Source organism: Megalobrama amblycephala, linkage group LG4 (assembly GCF_018812025.1).
Source record: "Megalobrama amblycephala isolate DHTTF-2021 linkage group LG4, ASM1881202v1, whole genome shotgun sequence".
Taxonomy (NCBI): Eukaryota; Metazoa; Chordata; class Actinopteri; order Cypriniformes; family Xenocyprididae; genus Megalobrama; species Megalobrama amblycephala.
Window position 1 is genome coordinate 29,274,913 of NC_063047.1, and position 19,226 is coordinate 29,294,138.

Genomic DNA, 19,226 nt, shown 5'->3' on the forward strand with positions numbered 1-19,226 from the left:
TATCCTGTCAATCACTGAGTGAAGGCGCGTGAATTGCTGCTGCGACAGGAAAGTCTCACCTCAGACATTTTAACTTTAGATTTATTAGTCACTAAGTTACCAGTTGTAAGTGCACAGCCGACCGTTTTACTCTTTAATCTTGTATAAATTCATGTAATGAATCTTTTCATTTTTTAGTCATCGTTCACGATTTCAAAAGAACCGATATTTCACGATACATTATAATATCGTTTGACAGGCCACATCAAACTGAGTTTTCGCTAGCCGTTAAAAAATTACGTTTTCTTAGACACTGGACTCCAATTCCCATAAAGATTTAAGATTAATCCACAACAAAGGAGACGATATTTGATATATTGTAATTTATTAGGTTTTGTTTTTTTTTGTTTTAAGATCCATTCGTGTGGTTTCAATATGAATAATCACACCATGTCTAATTCATGTGGTCGAACCCAACAAAGTGCAAGTTTCAAGACTGTCAGGTATAAGGGTATTGATTACATCTCTGAGGTGAGTTCCCACACTGATTTCCATTCATGTACCATGATATTTAGTAAATCAGTGTATCAGATTTACTCACTGGACAACATTATTGAGATGTATTTTTATTGAATTAACATTAGCAATTGAACAAAAATAAAACAGAAAGTGTATAAGATAAAATAATTCAAAAGTGCTTGAGGGGGTGATAATATAAAAATCAGAATAAGGGTACAAACGGGTATAAAAATATAAATACGTTGAAACGCTTAAAAACTTTAAAATATTGAGATGTCATGTGTTTTAGGCTTCAGTCAGATGGAGACTGTTGATGAATGTGTTGGAACTTCCAGTTCCACTCCAGCTGGACAGTAACATCTACCCTCACAATGGACACCTGTTAGACATCGCTTACCGGGTACCATGGAGTAAGTGTGGGACGTTTGTGTATCTAGTACAGGGATGGGCAACTCTAGCATAAAAGTGGATCTTGAGGGCCAGAGATTTCCAGCACTGATCTAGGTTGTATCCGAAATCTTAAAAACGCTGCCTTCAGAAGATGCATTACAAGTTAGGAAGGCAATGTTAGCTTTACTTCCTGTCTCCTGAGATACGGTAACTTCATCCGATCGATTTTTGAAGGCAGCATAGATGTATCCTTCGCTGCCTGATATCCCACAGTTGGGTTCGTTCACCCAAAAATGAAAATTCTGACATTAATTACTCACCCTCATTTAGTTACAAACCCGTAAGACCTTCGTTCATCTTCGGAACACAAATTAAGATATTTTTGATGAAATCTGATAGCTTTCTGAAACGCAATTCTGATGAGCTCTCAGAAACGCAGTTACCACTTTCAAGGCCCAGAAAGGTATTAAAAACATCTATAAAGGGGGGGTATCACACAGTTTCTGCCAATCTCATGTTAGTACATCTAGAGTAACAATGCATACTTCATATCCCCAAAAAGTCTTTAGTTTTATCATATTTATAAAAGATAGATACGCTAAACCGAGTCTTTCCGAAAAAAGCAGAGCTCCTGGAGGCGTGTCTGCCATCAGTGCTGTGGGCGGAGCTAAAGAGTCACAAGCTTGCGCAGCTTTTGCGTAGAGATCATTATAAATAAAAAAAGGGGAACAAAAACGTTTGTGTTGTTACATTTTATGTATTTGCGCGCTGATTGCCAACAAAACACAGACATCTGATGCAGCTTTACTCACCACCCGCAATCTGCAAATCCAGCGCCGTATTGTCTGGGACTTGTTTACAAAGCATTCATCACCGAAATCCCAGGAACAAACAAACATACGTGCACAACTCCGTTGCTGCCCCGGAAAAACAAACTTCATCCACTGTTCCCTTTTTTTACCTTCATAAATAGTTTTCTAAGTCCTTACGATGGTTAATTGACTTGTAGTGGTGTGTTTGAGTCGTGCACTAACACCCTCTAGCACGTCTATGCCAAAAAACAGCACTTGCAAGTTGAGCTGCACCGACCCAAAACAATCTCGCCTCATGTTCGCGTTCACGTGAGAGTGACAAAATGCTTTACGGTAATTCAAAAACAATGTATATATTATGACTTTATAAGACATTTTCACAAATTACCCACCTCCTCTTTCTTGTACTGTATTTGCAAAACTACTGCGCTGGTGAGCGTTGTAGTCCAGAGCTGCGCTTGGAGTATTTACGACAGTGTGATTCACTGAAGGAACCTGTAGGGGGAGCTTCGCAAATCTTACTTAGTTCTGCTTTAACACTGGGTTCTTTGGGAAACTGAAAAAGGTAATCTTTTCCTCACAACCAAAAACACACTCCTTTGGTGACAGGTGCTGCGTCTCATTTCGGAGGCTGCGTCCTTTGGAGATTGCATTTGAAGGCTGAATACTTAATCAAGGATGTCATATTTAAGAAAAGTAAACGTAATAAAATTGACTGATATTCATTGTGAGGTGTAAAATACTGTAATTTCTTTCTTACATTGCAATCTAACACTTATTTTTCTGAGACTGCCTCGATGATGTATGCAGCCTTCAAAGGGTGCAGCCCCTGAATTGGGACACCGCCATTGTTGAAAAATCTCTCGGCTTCCGTATCCCGAACGAAGTGCGTTGATGGGCGTGCTCTTGCTCTTGCTCTGGGTGATGTGTGTGTGCACGCTTATCAGAGAGAAGTGCATACACAAGGAATTCTGCTCTTTACAGGCTATACTCGAAAAAATCTCTCCAAAACCGGAAGTAGAGTATTTGGCACAGAAATACTCTGTCATATGTCCAACTCGTGTTTTGAAACTTTAGCCATGTTTAGCATGAGAATCCAACTCTTTAACAGTGTAAATAAGTCAGAATGCTTGAAATAGCATTACACCCCTCCTTTAAAATAGTCCATGTACCCTCTGCCCTAAAGTGAGAATTGTGACTTACTCATTCAAGATGATTTTCTTTTTTCTGTGTAACGCAATGAAGATGTTTTGCTCTTTTAGTGATTCACAAGGGGGAAGATTTTTATTGAATAAGAAATGTACTTTGATTGTATGGAAAAGAGCTTTGTTCTTAAACTAATTTACTGTTAATATAACAGTCTTATGATATTCAATTATAGCATATCAACAGTGACTTATGTCATTTATGACAGAAAACAAAATATCCATGTGTACTCTACAAATGACTGGATCTGTAATGGATGACTTGAAGGCCAACATACATTTCAGTGACTGTTTGGAAAGGTTTGAACTGTTTTTATAATGCCTTTTAAAAGTTGCTTTTATATTTGTGTCTACAGATTGTGTCCACACCCAGCTGAGAGTAAATTTCCCTCAGTTGTGTTTAAATATACAAGTTCTTCATATTGAGCTGTGGTGTTTTTTAGGTTCAGTGTGTTGCAGACAGGAAGAGGACTAGAGGAAGTGGTTCCCAGCTCTAATCCTGCCTCTCAGTGCAGTATTGGTACCGCAGAAGTCCTCTGGCTTTTAGATGGAGTTGAGAGCAGTGCCATCAGATCACCTTGGGAAGAGAGTTTCAGTCCATGTACACCAGATGCATGTTGCTTTACCTATGATGGTGGGAACTGGAGTATTTAGTAATATTTTGTTTATATTTTTGTCATTTCTGTATATTCTTTTATATTAGATTTTTGGCTTTGATTTCTACCTAAAAAGGGGTAGATGTGTGCTAAAAATACCCAGCACATCACACGGCTTGCTTTCAAAGGGATTTCAAAAGGATCTTTATATGTTCTTGGACCTCAGAAGTCCTTCTTATTGCCTCACAATGGAAAATCTCTAGATGATAATCCTTCCTTAACTTGTCTCTGAAATCTCAGATCTCACCCTGCCAGAGGAGGTGATATTCGGTGACCATCTGCAGCGGTTCAAAAGCTACGTGCCTCCATTTCAAACAATGCTTCAGAGGCTAAAGATCATGACTGTCTCGGATCCTGTTCTCAATTCATCAGTAAATCTCTTAGAAGGGCTTGTTTTTAGGTACAAAATACAACATATTTCTTTTTCCCATAAAGAACTTTAAAAGAATAAAAATTTCCTAATAATTTACTCACCCCCATGTCATCCAAGATGTTTTTGTCTTTCTTTCTTCAGTCGAAAAGAAATTATGGTTTTTGAGGAAAACATTCCAAGATTTTTCTCCATATAGTAGTGGACTTCAACAGGGTTCAATGGGTTGAAGGTCCAAATTGCAGTTTCAGTGCAGATTCAAAGGGCTCTACATGATCCCAGTCGAGGAATAAGTATCTTATCTAGTGAAACGATTTTCTAAAATATTAAAAATTATATACTTTTTAACCACAAATTCTCGTCTTGCACTAGATCTGTGATGCGTCACGCATTACATAATCACGTTGGAAAGGTCACGTGTGACGTAGGTGGAAGTACCATGGTAGGATGAAAAACTCATTTTCTCCTCCAACTTCAAAATCGTCCAACATTGTTGTTTTACCTTATTTTTGTAGAGGCCGTTTGACTTAGTATTTGCAACGTTCGCTTTGTAAACACTTGCTCGATACTTTCACCTATGTTGCGCGTGACCTTTCCATTGAGTAGAGCCCTTTGAAGCTGCATTGAAACTGCAGTTTGGACCCTCAAATCATTGGTAGTCTTTGAAGTCCACTATATGGAGAAAAATCCTGGAATGTTTTCCTCAAAAACCTTAATTTCTTTTCGACTGACGAACATCTTGGAATTCTGAAGTGAACTATTCCTTTAAAAATGTATTTTGCATATGTATGCATGCACTGAAATGATATTTTCAGCTCACTCCTATTTCCTTCTCCTAGACACTGTGCCTCATATGATGCAGTTTTAGACGAAGAAACGGGTGCCACATTTACTGGAGGAAATGTCATAGAGGAGTTCAAAAAAGAGGCAGTACTGAATGAAGAGGTAATCTACAAAACTGAATCATGTTTCAGTAAAAATCTCTATTGGTTGTGCTTTTTGAGCTTAGAAAGCAGTTTTAGTATTTCAGATACCAGCTATGATTTCTCCACAGTCACTAATGTTGCCTGTTGAACTTCATATGGATTCATCCCGAAGACAAGAGCCCGTTTTTTCCTTTGCAAAACTGCAAGATTTTCTAAATGTCGTCCGAGAGCCAATAGAAGAATGTTTCCCCTTAAAAGATCTTCTTAAAGAAGGTAATGCATATCAAATAAAATACAGTGGCCACAAAGAGTAGTTGGAAAATTAAGTCACACTTAAAAATGTCTGAATGTCATTGCTTTAGATAACAAAATATTAAAGGAAGTGTTTTTTATTTTAAAGAAAGAAGCACAAGTACACCTTCCAAGCAGAACATTTGACAAAAAGACATTTGTTATGATTAAATAAAACAATGTATGCATTGTTCAAACACCAGTTGATTGAAAGTCATTGCAAAAGATTCTCAGTAAAGTGCAAATGCCACTTGCTTTTATATTTTGTTATCTAATGCAATTATAATCAGACATTTACATTTATAATTGTGACCTTTTTGGGGGGCAGTGTATTTCATAAAATGTCAATCATTTTCATTTAAAAAATAGCCACCTTCACTGATAAAGTCACGACTGAGTTGGAGGTCCTGAAAATGGCTGAAAGCAGCTTTGTTAACGTCACCTTTAAAGAGCCAAAATCTCCAGGTAATGTTATTTTACTGTTCATATTTAATCACAATCAAAGAGTTTCCTGCTGTAGGTTGCTCTGCTAATCTCCAGTGACTTCAAAACCTTTCATTCCAGTTGCTTTGAGGTCTTATGCTGAGATGGAATTAGACCTGCCTTTTTCACCGTGTAATCATACGCTGTGTCTGCCAGACCTGTTTATGCCCAGCAGACTTCTGTCAGCTGAAATACTGTCACCAGTATATAAGCAGTGAGTTTGATGCTTTTGTTTTAACAAGAAGGGAAGGCTGTGAATATTTGTTGCAGTAAATATGTCTTAGGATGTTCCATGGCATCGACAACAGATTTGTTTTCATTCTTCAAGCCAACATGAAATGGCATTCACAATCAATTCTGCTTCCATAATGTGAAATATTTTTAAGTAAAATAGTATATACAAGACATTTTTTGGAAATGATGTTCACAGATGAATTGTTCATAGTAAGAATGTGTTATAAAGTCAATTTTTATTTCATGTTGACTTTAGATCAATGAAAACACTACTCATAATAATCCATATGAAAAAGGAAATAATATGTACTATACTTTTTCCTAGGCATTTCATGTCAGACAGTGATTGTGAAAATATGGAAAAAGCTGTTTGGATAGCAGAGAAACATCCCCAATCCGTGTCTAAGTTTTTATTTGCTGGTAATGTGACAAACTTTCACTGGTTTCTATCCATAAAGTGTGTATAGTCTTTAAACTCCATTGTGTTGTGTTTACAGAACCACAGGTAACTAAGCCCTTGGTCCACATTCAGTCACTTCCAGAGCTTCTTACACTGCTGAAGGTGGAGATGGAACCAGTCCCAGAACCCAAAGATAATATGGGCCAGTCTCCCTTCACGGACAGTACAGTGACGTTGCCTAATCTCTCCATCTACACTGAGAAAATTTCCACAAAAAAAGAGAGTAAGAGAGAGTCACACATGGATGAAATATTCTCACCACTGTCTATACTGAAAATAGATGGTAAGATCTTATTGTGAACTATGCATGTATGATTTATGTAAGATCTATTTTAAAAGACAGAATGCAATATTACTCTTTAAAAACATATATTTATGGTTTGAAGGTTTTGTTTGAATGCAATATTACTCTTAAGTTCTATATGATAATATTGTGTTTTTACAGAGTTGCTGAGTAAGCGTGCCTCAAATGCTGGTGAGCTTTTTAAGTTTCTCTCATCATTTCAATTATGAGCTAAAAATATATATTCAGTCATGATCATTTGCATGAAAGATGAACAATCCGCAAATAAATATAAATATGCAATTGTATGTTTCAAAGAGGCAAAACTTACGGACTCCAGCTTAAAGTGTTTTTTTTAACTGACATAATTTTGATTACCACAAAAATTTTCTTCCACCTTCTTATTGTAAAATGGCAAAAATCTGTGTTACAGTAAAGCATTTATAATTGAAATGAATTAACATGAATTAAAATAAATTAACATTAAACATACTCTGACTGTTTCAGTAGTATAGCCACATGACATAAACAATATGAATGTTAACATGATTTTAGTGTAAAATAAAATAACTTACTAACCCCTTCCGTGTAAAGTTATATTGGATTTTTTACAACATTAAAACACCATAAACCCTAAAATGACTGTTTTCATGACAAGAACATCTATACAGCTCAATTTAATTAATATAGATTAAGTTGGTAATCAACATGCTACAAATGCTGTTGATTGAGCTCAACTTGTACTGAATATGTTGATTTCCTTTAAACTTTGTCCAGGAAATGAGCAAAATCTTAATGCTTTACTCTGGTTTCTCTGCACTGCCATCTTCAGGCCATCCCTCTGCAGTTCACCCTTCCCAGAGTAAGCCTCTGCAGTCAGCTGTACCTACACAGGTGGAGAGAGGGACGACTGTGAAGTTCTTCATAATGGAGCGCATGTCTCACCAAGGAGACAGTTCTACAGTGACAACAACTGGAGGAATAGACTGTAAAGCTGCAGAGATAGAGCAACACATGTCTAGTCCACCAGAAAGATGCTTTGGGAGCCAGACAAATTCCTCCAAACATCTTTCAGAGAAGCAAGTGGTCGAGATGTCTAAGTCATCTCCACTGAAGCACAGTGTTAAAGATATTGAAGTGATATCCACTATACATAAACCTCCTGAGAAGTCAGAACAGAGAAGAGAAAACATAATCCCTAAATCATCTCCGTTATCAAACTGTTTTAGAGGCAGAAAGAGAAACAATTCAGTAGTTCATACTTACGAAGACACTTTATTATCTTTTGTGACATTAAGAACGATGAGTCCAATGGAAAAACCTCAACAGGGCAATCCAACATCTGCAGGTAGAGTGAATCCAGGACTTTTATTAATAGCATTGGCATGAAACATAAATTATGAAATTTCGTTACTATTGTTACATATGTTTAAGTAAATGTACTATTGTTACATATGTCTTCTTAAATGAGAAGATAATGTAGAGCGGGACTTGATTTTGTCCAGTCATATTCCATAAAAAATAAGAATTGTCTGTTTTGATTTCATGTTGATATTAAAGTTAAAAGGATTCAAACATATTTTTAAAAAAAATATTTTGAACAATTGATGTCTAGGAACTGCAGAATGTTTGGAGGTCTTACCTGACATCTTTTATTAGTTACACAATTTAAAAAACACAAGTATCTTATTCTGCTTGCTTAGCAATTTTAATAATTTTTGCTGCGTAGTTTTAATACGTTTTTAATACTGGTAGGAGGGGTTGCATACTGAATGTTAAATTGAATATACTGACATAAGTAGATTAAAAAAAAAACATTAAAAAATTAGATGACCATTATTGCATTATTTAAGCCATGAATTGACTTAAAGTGATAAAAGTCTAATATCTTTCAGAAGTAACCATGAATCAGAATTCTATTGGAAAAGCCTTGCCCGATAACAGGATAAATGCAGTGAATCACGCCTCAGATAAAGGAAAGAGTGTCATTGCCTCTGAGAAGAGCTTTCCCTGTGAAGAGAAGCAAGAGACCATCAGCAAGATTGTATACGTCCAAGCCACAGGTATCAGCAGATCTGAAATATTTGCATAAACATTAGACTAAAGGATTGGTTCACCCAAAAATGAAATTTCTGTCATTAATTACTCACGAAATCTCCAAACCTGCAAGACCTTCGTTCATCTTCAGAGCACAAATCAAGATATTTTTGATGAAATCCGAGAGATTTTTTTTATCTCCCATAGAAAGCAATGAAATGACCACAATCAAGGTCCAGAGAAGTAGTAAAGACATTGTTAAAATAGTCAACGTGACTACAGTGGTTTAACCTTAATGTTATGAAGCGGCAAGAATACTTTTTGTGTGCAAAAACAAAACAAAAATAACGACTTTATCCAAAAATTTCTTCTCAACCCTGTCATGATGAACGAAGGTCTTACGGGTTTGGAACAACATGAGGATGAGTACTTAATGACAGAAATTTCATTTTTGGGTGAACTAACCTTTTAACAAATTGTTGTAAGCACAAACTTCATGGTTTTTTTTTGTATATCCTTAATCATTTATTTGTTTAGCTTGAGAAATGAATCACTGTATTTCTGTGTTTATTCCTGTAGAGATCCAGAGATATGCATATAGGGAGCTGTGTGTGTTGGCTCTGCCCTGTCTGAGTAAAATGCAGAAGTTGGGCATCTCTGCTTTGAACAACAGAGACTTTAGCACTCTGTCTTCCGAACTCACACAATTCCTCCTAAAGCAGCAGGAACGAATGCTTCGGACAGAACAGGGTCAGAAGAGACACCTTTTTACATATTATAGGAATGCACAGAAGTCTAGATATTCAACTGCTCTGCAGCATCCATATCTCACCACATGATGGTTTTTAAATAAGAAATGTTTTGTATTATTTTTGTGGCAGATGCAGATAATGTTAATGAGATGCCACTGCTACATATTCTGGTAACACTGAAAGAACACGTCCTCTTCGGATGTGACCTCAATGCAGCTGCTGGTAAATATTAGAAAAAAACCTCATGTTGATTAATTGTGCAGCCACATGTATTTATTATAATTTTTATATGATTGAATTATTCCCTCATGAACCCCCATTTGGGAAACCCTGCTCTGGAGGAGATGCATATGTGATTAATTTTATTTTCTTCTAATAAGCAGAATCAGTGTGGCACAAACACTGAGATCTCATCGTATCTTTAGTATATCTTTACTTACACACCTGTAAAATATGTCTTTGAATAGAGTACCTGGCTCAGGCAAAGGACTCCTGTACTCTTAGCTGTTTGAATGAGCTGTTGAGGAAGTTTGAGGTGTTGCAGTATCTGAGTCAGAAGAGGCAGGAGTCCAACCCTAAACTACTGGAGCTCCAGGAACAAATCAACACATGGATGAACTCCCACGCTAACCACAACACTAGAGTGAGATTTAATACAGAGTTGTTTAGAGTTAAAACTAGTGCTTGGATATTAAGATATTATCAAAATTAACATCATGATTTTCTGTAAAGCTGCTTTGAAACAATGTGTATTGTGAAAAGCACTATACAAATAACATTGACTTAACTTACTTAAGCGTTCTTTTCAAACAAAGCAAATTTTACAGTATGTTAATGTTTAATGACTGTTGTTGCATGTGAGCAGGTCCTAGTATTGACAGTGAACGGTATAAACAAAGAGCTGCTTTCAGCTCTCAACCAGGTATCAGGTGAGTTATTTTCTCAAAAACAAGATTGTTTGTTACTGTGCAGTGATTGTCCTGTCTGATTCTGTGTGTGTGTGTTTAGGAAACTCTGTGTCTGAAATAATCCCAGATGAAGGAAAGCATAAAGTAGTGAGCAGAGACGTGATGGACAGGTCTCTCTTTGTCCTTATCTCTACAGGTGTAAACTGAATACATGTGGTGTGGATATAAGACCTGATTTAATGTGTCTGTGTCCTTTCTCCTCAGACTGTCCTACAAGAGGTGTGTCGTTGTGTGCAGTCAGCACATTGGTCCTGATTTCCCATGGCAGAGTTTCAGTGTGGTGTTTGAGCTCCACTGTGTGGGTCACTCGCCCTTCGGCAGTGTGTGTTCAGAGAGAAACGTCAACTTTATCTTCTTCTCCACTGCAGTGCCTGAATCCAGTCAGTCCAAAAATCCTTCATGCTCACATGATGCTGTAATGTCAGTAATCACAGCCAATAAGAACATATTTGATGTTTAATGCACAATTATATAGAGCGGGATTCTGGACCAATGAGATTTCAGTGTTAGTGGGCCTTTTCAGATTGACAGAAATAGAATGCAAGTGTTTGGTCTAATGTCCTGTTGCTTATGGCTGGTTTGAACAAAAAATGAGATATCTTTCCTTTATTTTAACACAGCATTCAAACATTGAAGTACAATTACAGTTAGATTATTGATGATTGATTCTATAATAAGCTTATTCATGATTGCAGTGTTGCATGATCCTTGCATTTTCATCTGTTATACATTTGAATCATTCATTAGCAGATATCTCAGAAGAATCAACTGCTAAATCATATCTGGACACTATTCCGTTTGTGCTGCTCATCACGGATGGTTTACTGAACCGCTTAAAGATACAGTTCACACTGGAGACAATGTGAGTTACTCAAGTAGTTGTTAGAAACTTCTATGTCATTGTTTTAAAGAAATGTAAGTGCTTTGCCTTAGTGGTTAGCGCATGTAGTTTGACACATTAAGCTGTGGTGCTTTTGCAATAATAGATATATTCTGCATCTATTTGATCAAAAATACAGTAATATTGTGAAATATTTCAATTAAAAATAACTTGTTTATTTTAATATAAAAAATGTAATTATTAATGTGATGGCAAAGATGAATTATCAGCAGCCATTAGTCCAGTTTTGATTTCAGAAATCATTCTAATATGCTGATTTGGTGCTCAAGAAACATTTCTTACATTTATACTGTTTTTTATTTTTTGTGTGTTAGTGTATGCAAACCTTTGACTGGTTGTGTATATGGTTGTGTATTTGACTGTTGAGTTCATATAATGCAAGTGTATGGGACCCCAAAGCTGACGCTTCAAAAACCACACAAAGTGAACACAATGGTAATTCATACGGTGTACTGTTTGCATTGTATGAACTTTTCATTTGCATTTTATGGACTCAACAGAGATGAATTATTTTTCTAAAAAAAATGTGTTTGTGTTCATCTGAAGAAAGAAAGTCATATATCTGGGACATCAAGAGAGTGAGTAAAAGATGAAAGGAATTTGTCAAGATATGAGACTCTTCCTGTTTCCCTTTAAGTCATTTAATTCCTCACTATGGCAACACTGTCAAGATATCCAATATCCGTTCACAGTGTAGCATTGTCAATGTCTTGGCATTATGTTCAAAAAGTTTGGTGCGAATCATAAGAATCTCCTACGAGAAGAAGTTAAAAATTCAGAGCCTGATTTTTCAAAAAAATCCACATTCAAACTAAAATAGCTGACTTCCTGTTGGTTGGAGCTAATGACTGTAAATTAGAAAGTTGTCCAGCTCGATGAGAGCAATATTTGTTCCAAGTTTGGTGACTGTAGGTAAAACTAACCCCCCTACTTATGTCAAAAGGGGGCGCTATAGAGCCTCTTCTCCAAGACCATTTCTAAGGTTTCCTAATGTCTTCTGGCTGACACCCCCTGATGTGTGTGTCAAGTTTCATGCAATTTGAAGCAATCTTAGAGCCTCAAAAATGCCCCAAAAGTGTATTCTTTTTAGTTTATTCTGTAAAGTTTGACACGTTGCCATAACAACAGTATTCAAGATATCAAGAATTTTTTCACAGGTTTACATCTGCGGTGTTTTGACATTTAACCAACAACCCATTAAAACCCCATTGACATCAGGACGATAGAACTGGAAGTTCTAAGGGAGTACTCACACTAGGCACGGTTGCCTTGAACCGAGCCAGAGCGCGATTGTCCCCACTCCCCCGCTGGCCTGCACTCATATTGCACTTACATTCCGGGCCGGAGCACGCTTACGTCATATAAGATGCTACTTTTTGTATGGAAGAATACAGAAAGAAAAGCGCTTTCGCTAAGTAACTGCCTAATAGATTTATCATTTATGCCGCGCAGCGATTTTCACTTACACGTGTTACAGCCGGCTCTTAGGCTGCAACAAATAGGAGACCAGACGCACCAATTCTTTGCAGAAACATTTATTTTACACAAGAAAGACATAAATATAACATAAATAAAGGGCCAGGTAGGACACTCAGCGTAACGCAGGCCATCAATCGCCATGCTGGAAACAGACGACCATTCAACCAAAAGCTCCCACACAACCGACTCTGCATCCAACAAGCATCAGGTGTGTCGGCCACGCCCCCTCCAGACGGCACCTAAGAAACACACACACCCAACAGACACACAGCGTAGACTGGGACTTCGCACACGTATCAGAGGACTATTACAGCAGCTGACGTTAATGGAGGAATTTGCAGCTTTACTCGCAAACTACAATTCCTGTTCATCGTTATAAACCCAAATACACTCAAATGAATTACATTAATTGAAAAGTGTACTATCCAATTAGTAATAAAGTATGGCACACAAAAATAGCAGCTGTTCCGTGCACCGGCACAGTTAGCCCTCACACTGCATGCGAAATGCGCTCGAGCCCAACTGAACCATTCTCTGGCCCACCTCTTCCAAGCGGGCCAGGGACAGCTAAACGAATCGCACCAAGGCATGGAACAGAGCGATCACACTAGTCAGATGAACCGGGCTTTGGGGGTCAAATGCGCTCTGGCACTGTTCAGAGCACCTTGTGTGAGTACATCCTAAATTGTAAACTTTTTTCCGGGTTTTAGGACTCATCCGTGCAGCACTCTATTATTGCATTCAAAAACCTCTATGTACTTTACACTCTTGAAAATAAAGGTTCCTAAAGGCAGATTTCATAGAACCAATGTCAGTGAACAGTTCTTAAAAGAACTATTTTTTTTCTTGGTGTGTAGAACAGTTTAAAAATCTATAGAACCTTTTCCACTCTAGAGAAATGTTCCATGGATGTTAAAGGTTCTTCATGGAACCATAGGGGCCAATAAAGAACCTTTATTTAAAAGAATGCATACTGATGTACAGACACTGTTATTTGCAGGTACAATATTGTTCTGCTGGAGAGGAAACATTCTCCATCTGCACTGAAGCTGGGCGGAACCCATTTTGATGTCATCACTGTGGATGAGACCACTGCCATCCTCATCCAGGTGATGCCCAATACACACTTGCTCACCAGACCACCATTCACAAAGTGACCCTGGCCTGAACATGTAAATCCTGTGTGTGTTCAGGAGCTGAGTGAGTTGGACATGAAGATTGGACAAGCATCTGAGCGTGTCGTCATGAGACTCTCAGCACTATCTCTGCAGTTCAGCCGCTGCTGGCTCATTCTGCACTGCGCCGAGAACCACAGGGCATTGTCAGTTTGAAATACATTAACATCTGTCTGATCATGTTACCATTCATTATTATCATGGCTCAACAATAACGATTGGGCAGGTAGTTACGTTTTTTACTTGCAATGGCAACATAAAGCTCTTTCTGATTCTGATTTTCATTGACCCCAAAATTATATACAAAATTATTGTACACATGTTATTGTTAGCCTTGTATTTTTATATGCCAGATGAATATCTTTCATTAAACATTTTGTAAAAATTCTTTACAAAAATATTTAATAATATTTAATATTTATCGCTGAACCCTGATTAGTTGCCATAATGGCCGATGCCAATAACAGAGTAGAGGGTGACTGATGTAATGCTATTTAATACATTTTAATGATTTACAGAGAATAGTTGAATTTAAATAAACATTTATTTTACACTATATTTGCTCAAAATACATAAATATTTTTTTTGCTAGGTTGTTGATAGATATTGGAACTGACATGGAATGACTACTTCTGTTAAATGACCAAATATCAGCTAATTAATCTACTTGGTCGATGTATTGGGCTGTCACTTTTCATTATGTAACATAATATTCAGTATTGCATTGTTTGCATACTGAATTGTGGTTGTGCTTTTTTCTTATTAGCATTTATACGTCCATCTGTAGCTGTATTATGAAGCATTATGTGTTGTTTCCTGTGCATAGCCAAACTCTTGCCAAGAAAACAGCAACCAGATTCAAAGACTAAACACTATTTTCCCCAATTTTAGGATTTCTAATAACATCTATATAAATCTGGTTCATATCTATTCTGCATCTGTGCTGTTCGGAAACAAGTCTGAGAAGTTTGATGTCAAGGTATTATCTTACTCATTTATTAAAGCAATTTTAATAGTAGGTTACAAACATCAAAACAAATGTCAAAGTTTCTAAAGGTTATACCAAGGCCAGGTTTGATATTTCTTGTTTTATTCAATGTTTGTGTATATTTATTGACCATGGCATGTGGTGTATGTGTGTTTCAGGTTTTACTGGTGTGTGAGGATGAAGAGATAGCCAGCTACATCTATAAGATCGCCTTACATACGCTGATGAATTCAGAGAGAGATGGACTGAGCTGGTTGGATAGAGACTGGCTCAGTGTGCGGCCCACAGAGGTGAACAACAGGTCTAAAATGTTCCTTGCACAGAAAATCATAATATTTATTCTTTCATCAAAATTATGACTTTTTGTCACTGATCATCAGTCTCCCTAAAATCATTTGACCTCCGACTATAACTCAGTGCTTCATATACTGTACATTAAATTATATATTAAAAGATAAATACAAATGGTCCCTGTGCATTTGTGTCCATTCGAATTTTCTATTTTAACCATAAGGGAAAAATGAGAACACAAATTAAATTAGAACTGTGAACACAAAATTAAATATTAAGTTCTTTTCAGATTTTTGTTTGACTTTTTGCACCTTTATTAAGCATTTTATGTAATAATTTTGTGTGCATTATAAAATGCACAAAATAATATTGAAAAAAATATTGATTTACAAGTTGTCTTTGACCCAAATTAGAAATATTGTTTCTAACATACTGTTGAATGAGAACTAGAGCCATGTCTCTGGAACCATGGTAGGCTAATACAGTTTGACAAAATAAAACAAAAAATAATATTTTTCTTTTAATTAAGTTAAAACATACCTCAGATATTCATAAGATTTCACCTATTCTTATTTCTGAAAAAGAAATAAGAATAGGTGATTATTATTTTTTTTAGATAATTATGTCTATTTGCTGTTACAACCAAGATTTTTCAATTTATTACCCAAATTGTAAAGGAAAAAGTTTGATATTTTTAGAAAATTTCTCTGATTTTAAGTATGTCCAATCAGTAGCTAGTAACACCAGAAAAACTGTTTTTGCTGTTAATGTGTGTGTGTGTGTGAGACAAATGCAGAATTATCAACAACTGTCAACCTCACAAGATTTTCTTCAATAGATGGAGCTGAAAGTTTAATATCATTCTGTGTGCTCAATTCACTGATGTATTACTGTGTGTTTGTTTTAGGCAGAGCATTGCCTATTGCATTTTCCCTGCATTAATCCTCTGGTTGCTCAACTGATGTTGAGGAGAGCTCCATCACTGCAGTGGCTGCTGGGGGCTTCTTTCTCTGAGCTGCAGGAAATGTTCCCACAGATCCCTCACAAAGTCATTAAGGTACTACTAGTTTCACTACTATCCAAGATCAAACTGTCACAGGGCACATTGTTGGTTAATCAATCTTGTTGATAGTAACTATGTTTCCATCCAAAGCTGCGAATTTAACTTATGAGCAAAATTGGGATATTGCATAAATCATTTGCTAATGAAGCACCGTTTCCATGTGTTTAAGAGAACAAAATCGTCACTTCCTGGGAAATTTGTGCAAAATGGCTGTAATAAAAATTAAAGGTACTGCAATTGGGGAAGCCACTGTGGTTCTTTTTTGTACATCATAAATGACTTCCACCTCAGAGCGCACAGCAGATGAAACAGAATAAACACTTTTATCTTGCATTCGGAGGCGGATGCTTGGTGTTTGGAACACAATCATGTGAGATGCTTCTGGGTGGTCATTATACCAAATCATTTTGATGACAGACTTTGGCTCAGGCATTTCAGAATGACCAAAACCAACATTTGAGATGCTGTGCGATGAGATTGATCCACTGGTTAGTCCAGTTATCCAATCACATCCTTTGTTGGCAGTCACGTGAGATTTTTTAGTGCACATCAAAGGAATTTATTCAGTAAATGTGTTCCCATTGTAGTTTATCCGCCTCAAATTGAGCGCATAGGTTTTTTTATGCACATTTTTAGAATTTATGCACATCTTGGCATTTCCATCCAGTGTTTTTTATGCGACATCCCAAAATTTGCATAAAAATGGGTGAATGGAAACATGGCTATTTTCACCCTCTCTTTGTTTTTCCGCAGCTTTTCAGTGATATTACAGCTGAGTCCAAAGTCAAAAAGGCCACCCTGAAGAGTGAGAATACACCCTTCTCAGACATAAACAGCCCAGCTCACCCTCCTCATCCTCATCTGCCTCCCTGGACTCAGGATCTTGATAAACCTCAGTTAGACCTGGAGGATAAGACGCCATGTAGCCAGTTTACACAGTTGATTGGTCAGTCTTAGTGTTTAGAGACAAATTGCTTAAATCTCACAGACAGGATCCAAAGTGTATACTTGCCAAGCACCAAATGTGAGAAAAGAATGCTTTGGTCATTATAACTTTATTATTTATATGTTTATGAAAATAAATGATAAAATAATGATTACATTATAAATAAATATTTAAAACAAATGTCTAAATATATAAAATAAATGTTTATGTTAGTAAGATTTTGTAAGCTTATTGCATAGCTGTGTTTTGGAGTTAATTTTTATTTGTAATAATGCATTGAAACATGCTAAATTGTGCGGACATAATTTTTTGCCAGGCTGTCATACAAAGAAATTATGAACATGCAAAAATGAGAAAACCAACAAAATATTAATAACTGATTATGCTGCAGTCAGTGTGTGCTTTTTCTTGAGAGCTTCTTTTTGTTCATCACATTAGCAGGTCATAACAGAAGAAGAGGAGAGGAAACATGGAGAAAAAATGAATTATCTCTTCCAGATCCAACTCACTCTCACTCATTCAACCCCTTATTGCCAATTCAGTTCAGCCAAGCTTCGGCTACATCGAGCGTCTGGCAGCCGCAGGGTGAAGGATTTATTCAACACCCAAATCTAGTGCCAGGCCGAGCTGTTCCCCGAGGGTCTGCCCGTGTTCCCCTGGCTCCTCTGCCCACTTCTGAAGTGCTGGGGTTCAGGAACACTGCGTGTGCTTTCAGCTCTAGGCCGCAGGCTCGGACTCACCGGAGCTCACCTGAGAACGATCCGCCTCGCACGACAGGAGAGGAGAGGAAGAGGCGAGAAGGAGAAGACGCGCACAGTGGTACACACACACACACACACACACGCAGCGACATACACATTCCTAACCTGTATGACTTCCTTTCTTCTGTGGAACACAAAAAAGATATTTTGAACAACAACAGATCTATGGAGCTAAAATAGTCTCAATAGGCTAATTCACATAAGCTTATTCACATTCACCAAAAAGTTTATATATTTGAAAACAGCAATTCACAAATTCATAATCTAATTCATATTGACAAAATACAAAACATTCAGAAATATACATACATGCATGCTCATTTATGAAATTGTTGTGCTTTGCATTTGTGAATCTTAGCATGTATGACTTCCTTTCTTTTGCGGAACACAAAAAATATATTAATTGCTCAGTTAATTTATTCAGAAAACATGATTCACAAATGCATAAGATAATTTACATTCACAAAAATGTTTATATATTTGCAAACAGCATTTCAGAAAAACATAACCTAATTCATATTCACAAAATACAAAACATCAAAAATGTGCATACATATTTGCATATTTATGAATTGTGCTTTGCATTTGTAATTGTAAATTTGGTTGTGCAACAAAATTGTATTTTGTTAATTTGGTTAATATGGTCGAGTTTGTGACCTACTTTTTTTGTGAATGTGAATTTACTTATGCATCTGTGAATCATATTTTCTAAATGAATTAATTTAGCTCCATATGGATCCTGTTGTCTTTCACTGTATGGTCAAAACAGACATTTTTCAGAATATCTTCTTTTGTGTTCCACAGAAGAAAGAAAGTCATACAGGTTTGGAACAACATGAGAGTGAGGAAATGATGACAGAATGCCATGTGAAATGTTAAAAGAAATGCAGGACAGGAGAGTTTTGCTCCATTAGTTTGTGTCTGTGTTTATTCCCAGTGCCTCCGCTCTGCAAGAGAGGAAAACTGCTATGTGAGCGAGTTCCAGGCAGGAATGATGGACAGACCAGACTGAGATTTTTCTGAGAACGTTTTGCTTCTTTCTCTTAGGTTTGTCACTCGTTTGAGTGAAATTTCAGAATATTTCTCATGTTCATATGTATTTTAAATTTTTATGTAGAATATTATGTGAAATTAATACAGTTCATCCATATGTTCGTATGGATATATAAACATATATTTATATATTGTAGATATTAAAGATTAACCTATCATCCTTTAAGGTATGTTTATAGTATTTTTTTTTGTTAACTGAATTTA

The 19,226-nt window shown here is 36.6% G+C and overlaps 1 protein-coding gene across 7 annotated transcripts; it reads left to right on the top strand.

Annotated features, from left to right (window-relative positions):
- On the top strand, window positions 1-19,192 carry LOC125267277 (protein shortage in chiasmata 1 ortholog). 7 transcript variants are annotated; one of them, XM_048188758.1, is made up of 30 exons: window positions 15-105; window positions 394-510; window positions 788-908; window positions 3,115-3,205; window positions 3,349-3,539; window positions 3,802-3,961; window positions 4,771-4,876; window positions 4,986-5,130; window positions 5,518-5,613; window positions 5,713-5,845; window positions 6,191-6,285; window positions 6,363-6,608; window positions 6,771-6,800; window positions 7,441-7,956; window positions 8,504-8,671; window positions 9,225-9,395; window positions 9,527-9,619; window positions 9,865-10,040; window positions 10,263-10,326; window positions 10,406-10,475; window positions 10,570-10,745; window positions 11,113-11,227; window positions 13,746-13,854; window positions 13,939-14,066; window positions 14,812-14,899; window positions 15,067-15,198; window positions 16,107-16,256; window positions 17,016-17,208; window positions 17,647-18,027; window positions 18,907-19,192. In XM_048188758.1, the coding sequence occupies exons 2-30, from the start codon at window positions 415-417 to the stop codon at window positions 18,990-18,992; spliced, it is 4,326 nt and encodes a 1,441-aa protein (XP_048044715.1). In that variant the 5' UTR covers window positions 15-105; window positions 394-414; the 3' UTR covers window positions 18,993-19,192. The 7 variants fall into 7 exon arrangements, 6 of the variants coding, with proteins under 6 accessions (XP_048044714.1, XP_048044716.1, XP_048044717.1 ...); XM_048188757.1 differs by having other exon boundaries at window positions 1-510; XM_048188759.1 differs by having other exon boundaries at window positions 1-510; window positions 17,650-18,027.
- Window positions 19,193-19,226: the final 34 nt, after the last annotated feature.

Bases quoted from the DNA above. Each gene is read 5' to 3' on its own strand.
- LOC125267277 (XM_048188757.1), top strand. From the start codon at position 415: ATGAATAATCACACCATGTCTAATTCATGTGGTCGAACCCAACAAAGT. The intron at 511-787 runs GTGAGTTCCCAC...CATGTGTTTTAG, and splicing joins GTATTGATTACATCTCTGAG to GCTTCAGTCAGATGGAGACT. The intron at 8,672-9,224 runs GTATCAGCAGAT...TTATTCCTGTAG, and splicing joins TGTATACGTCCAAGCCACAG to AGATCCAGAGATATGCATAT.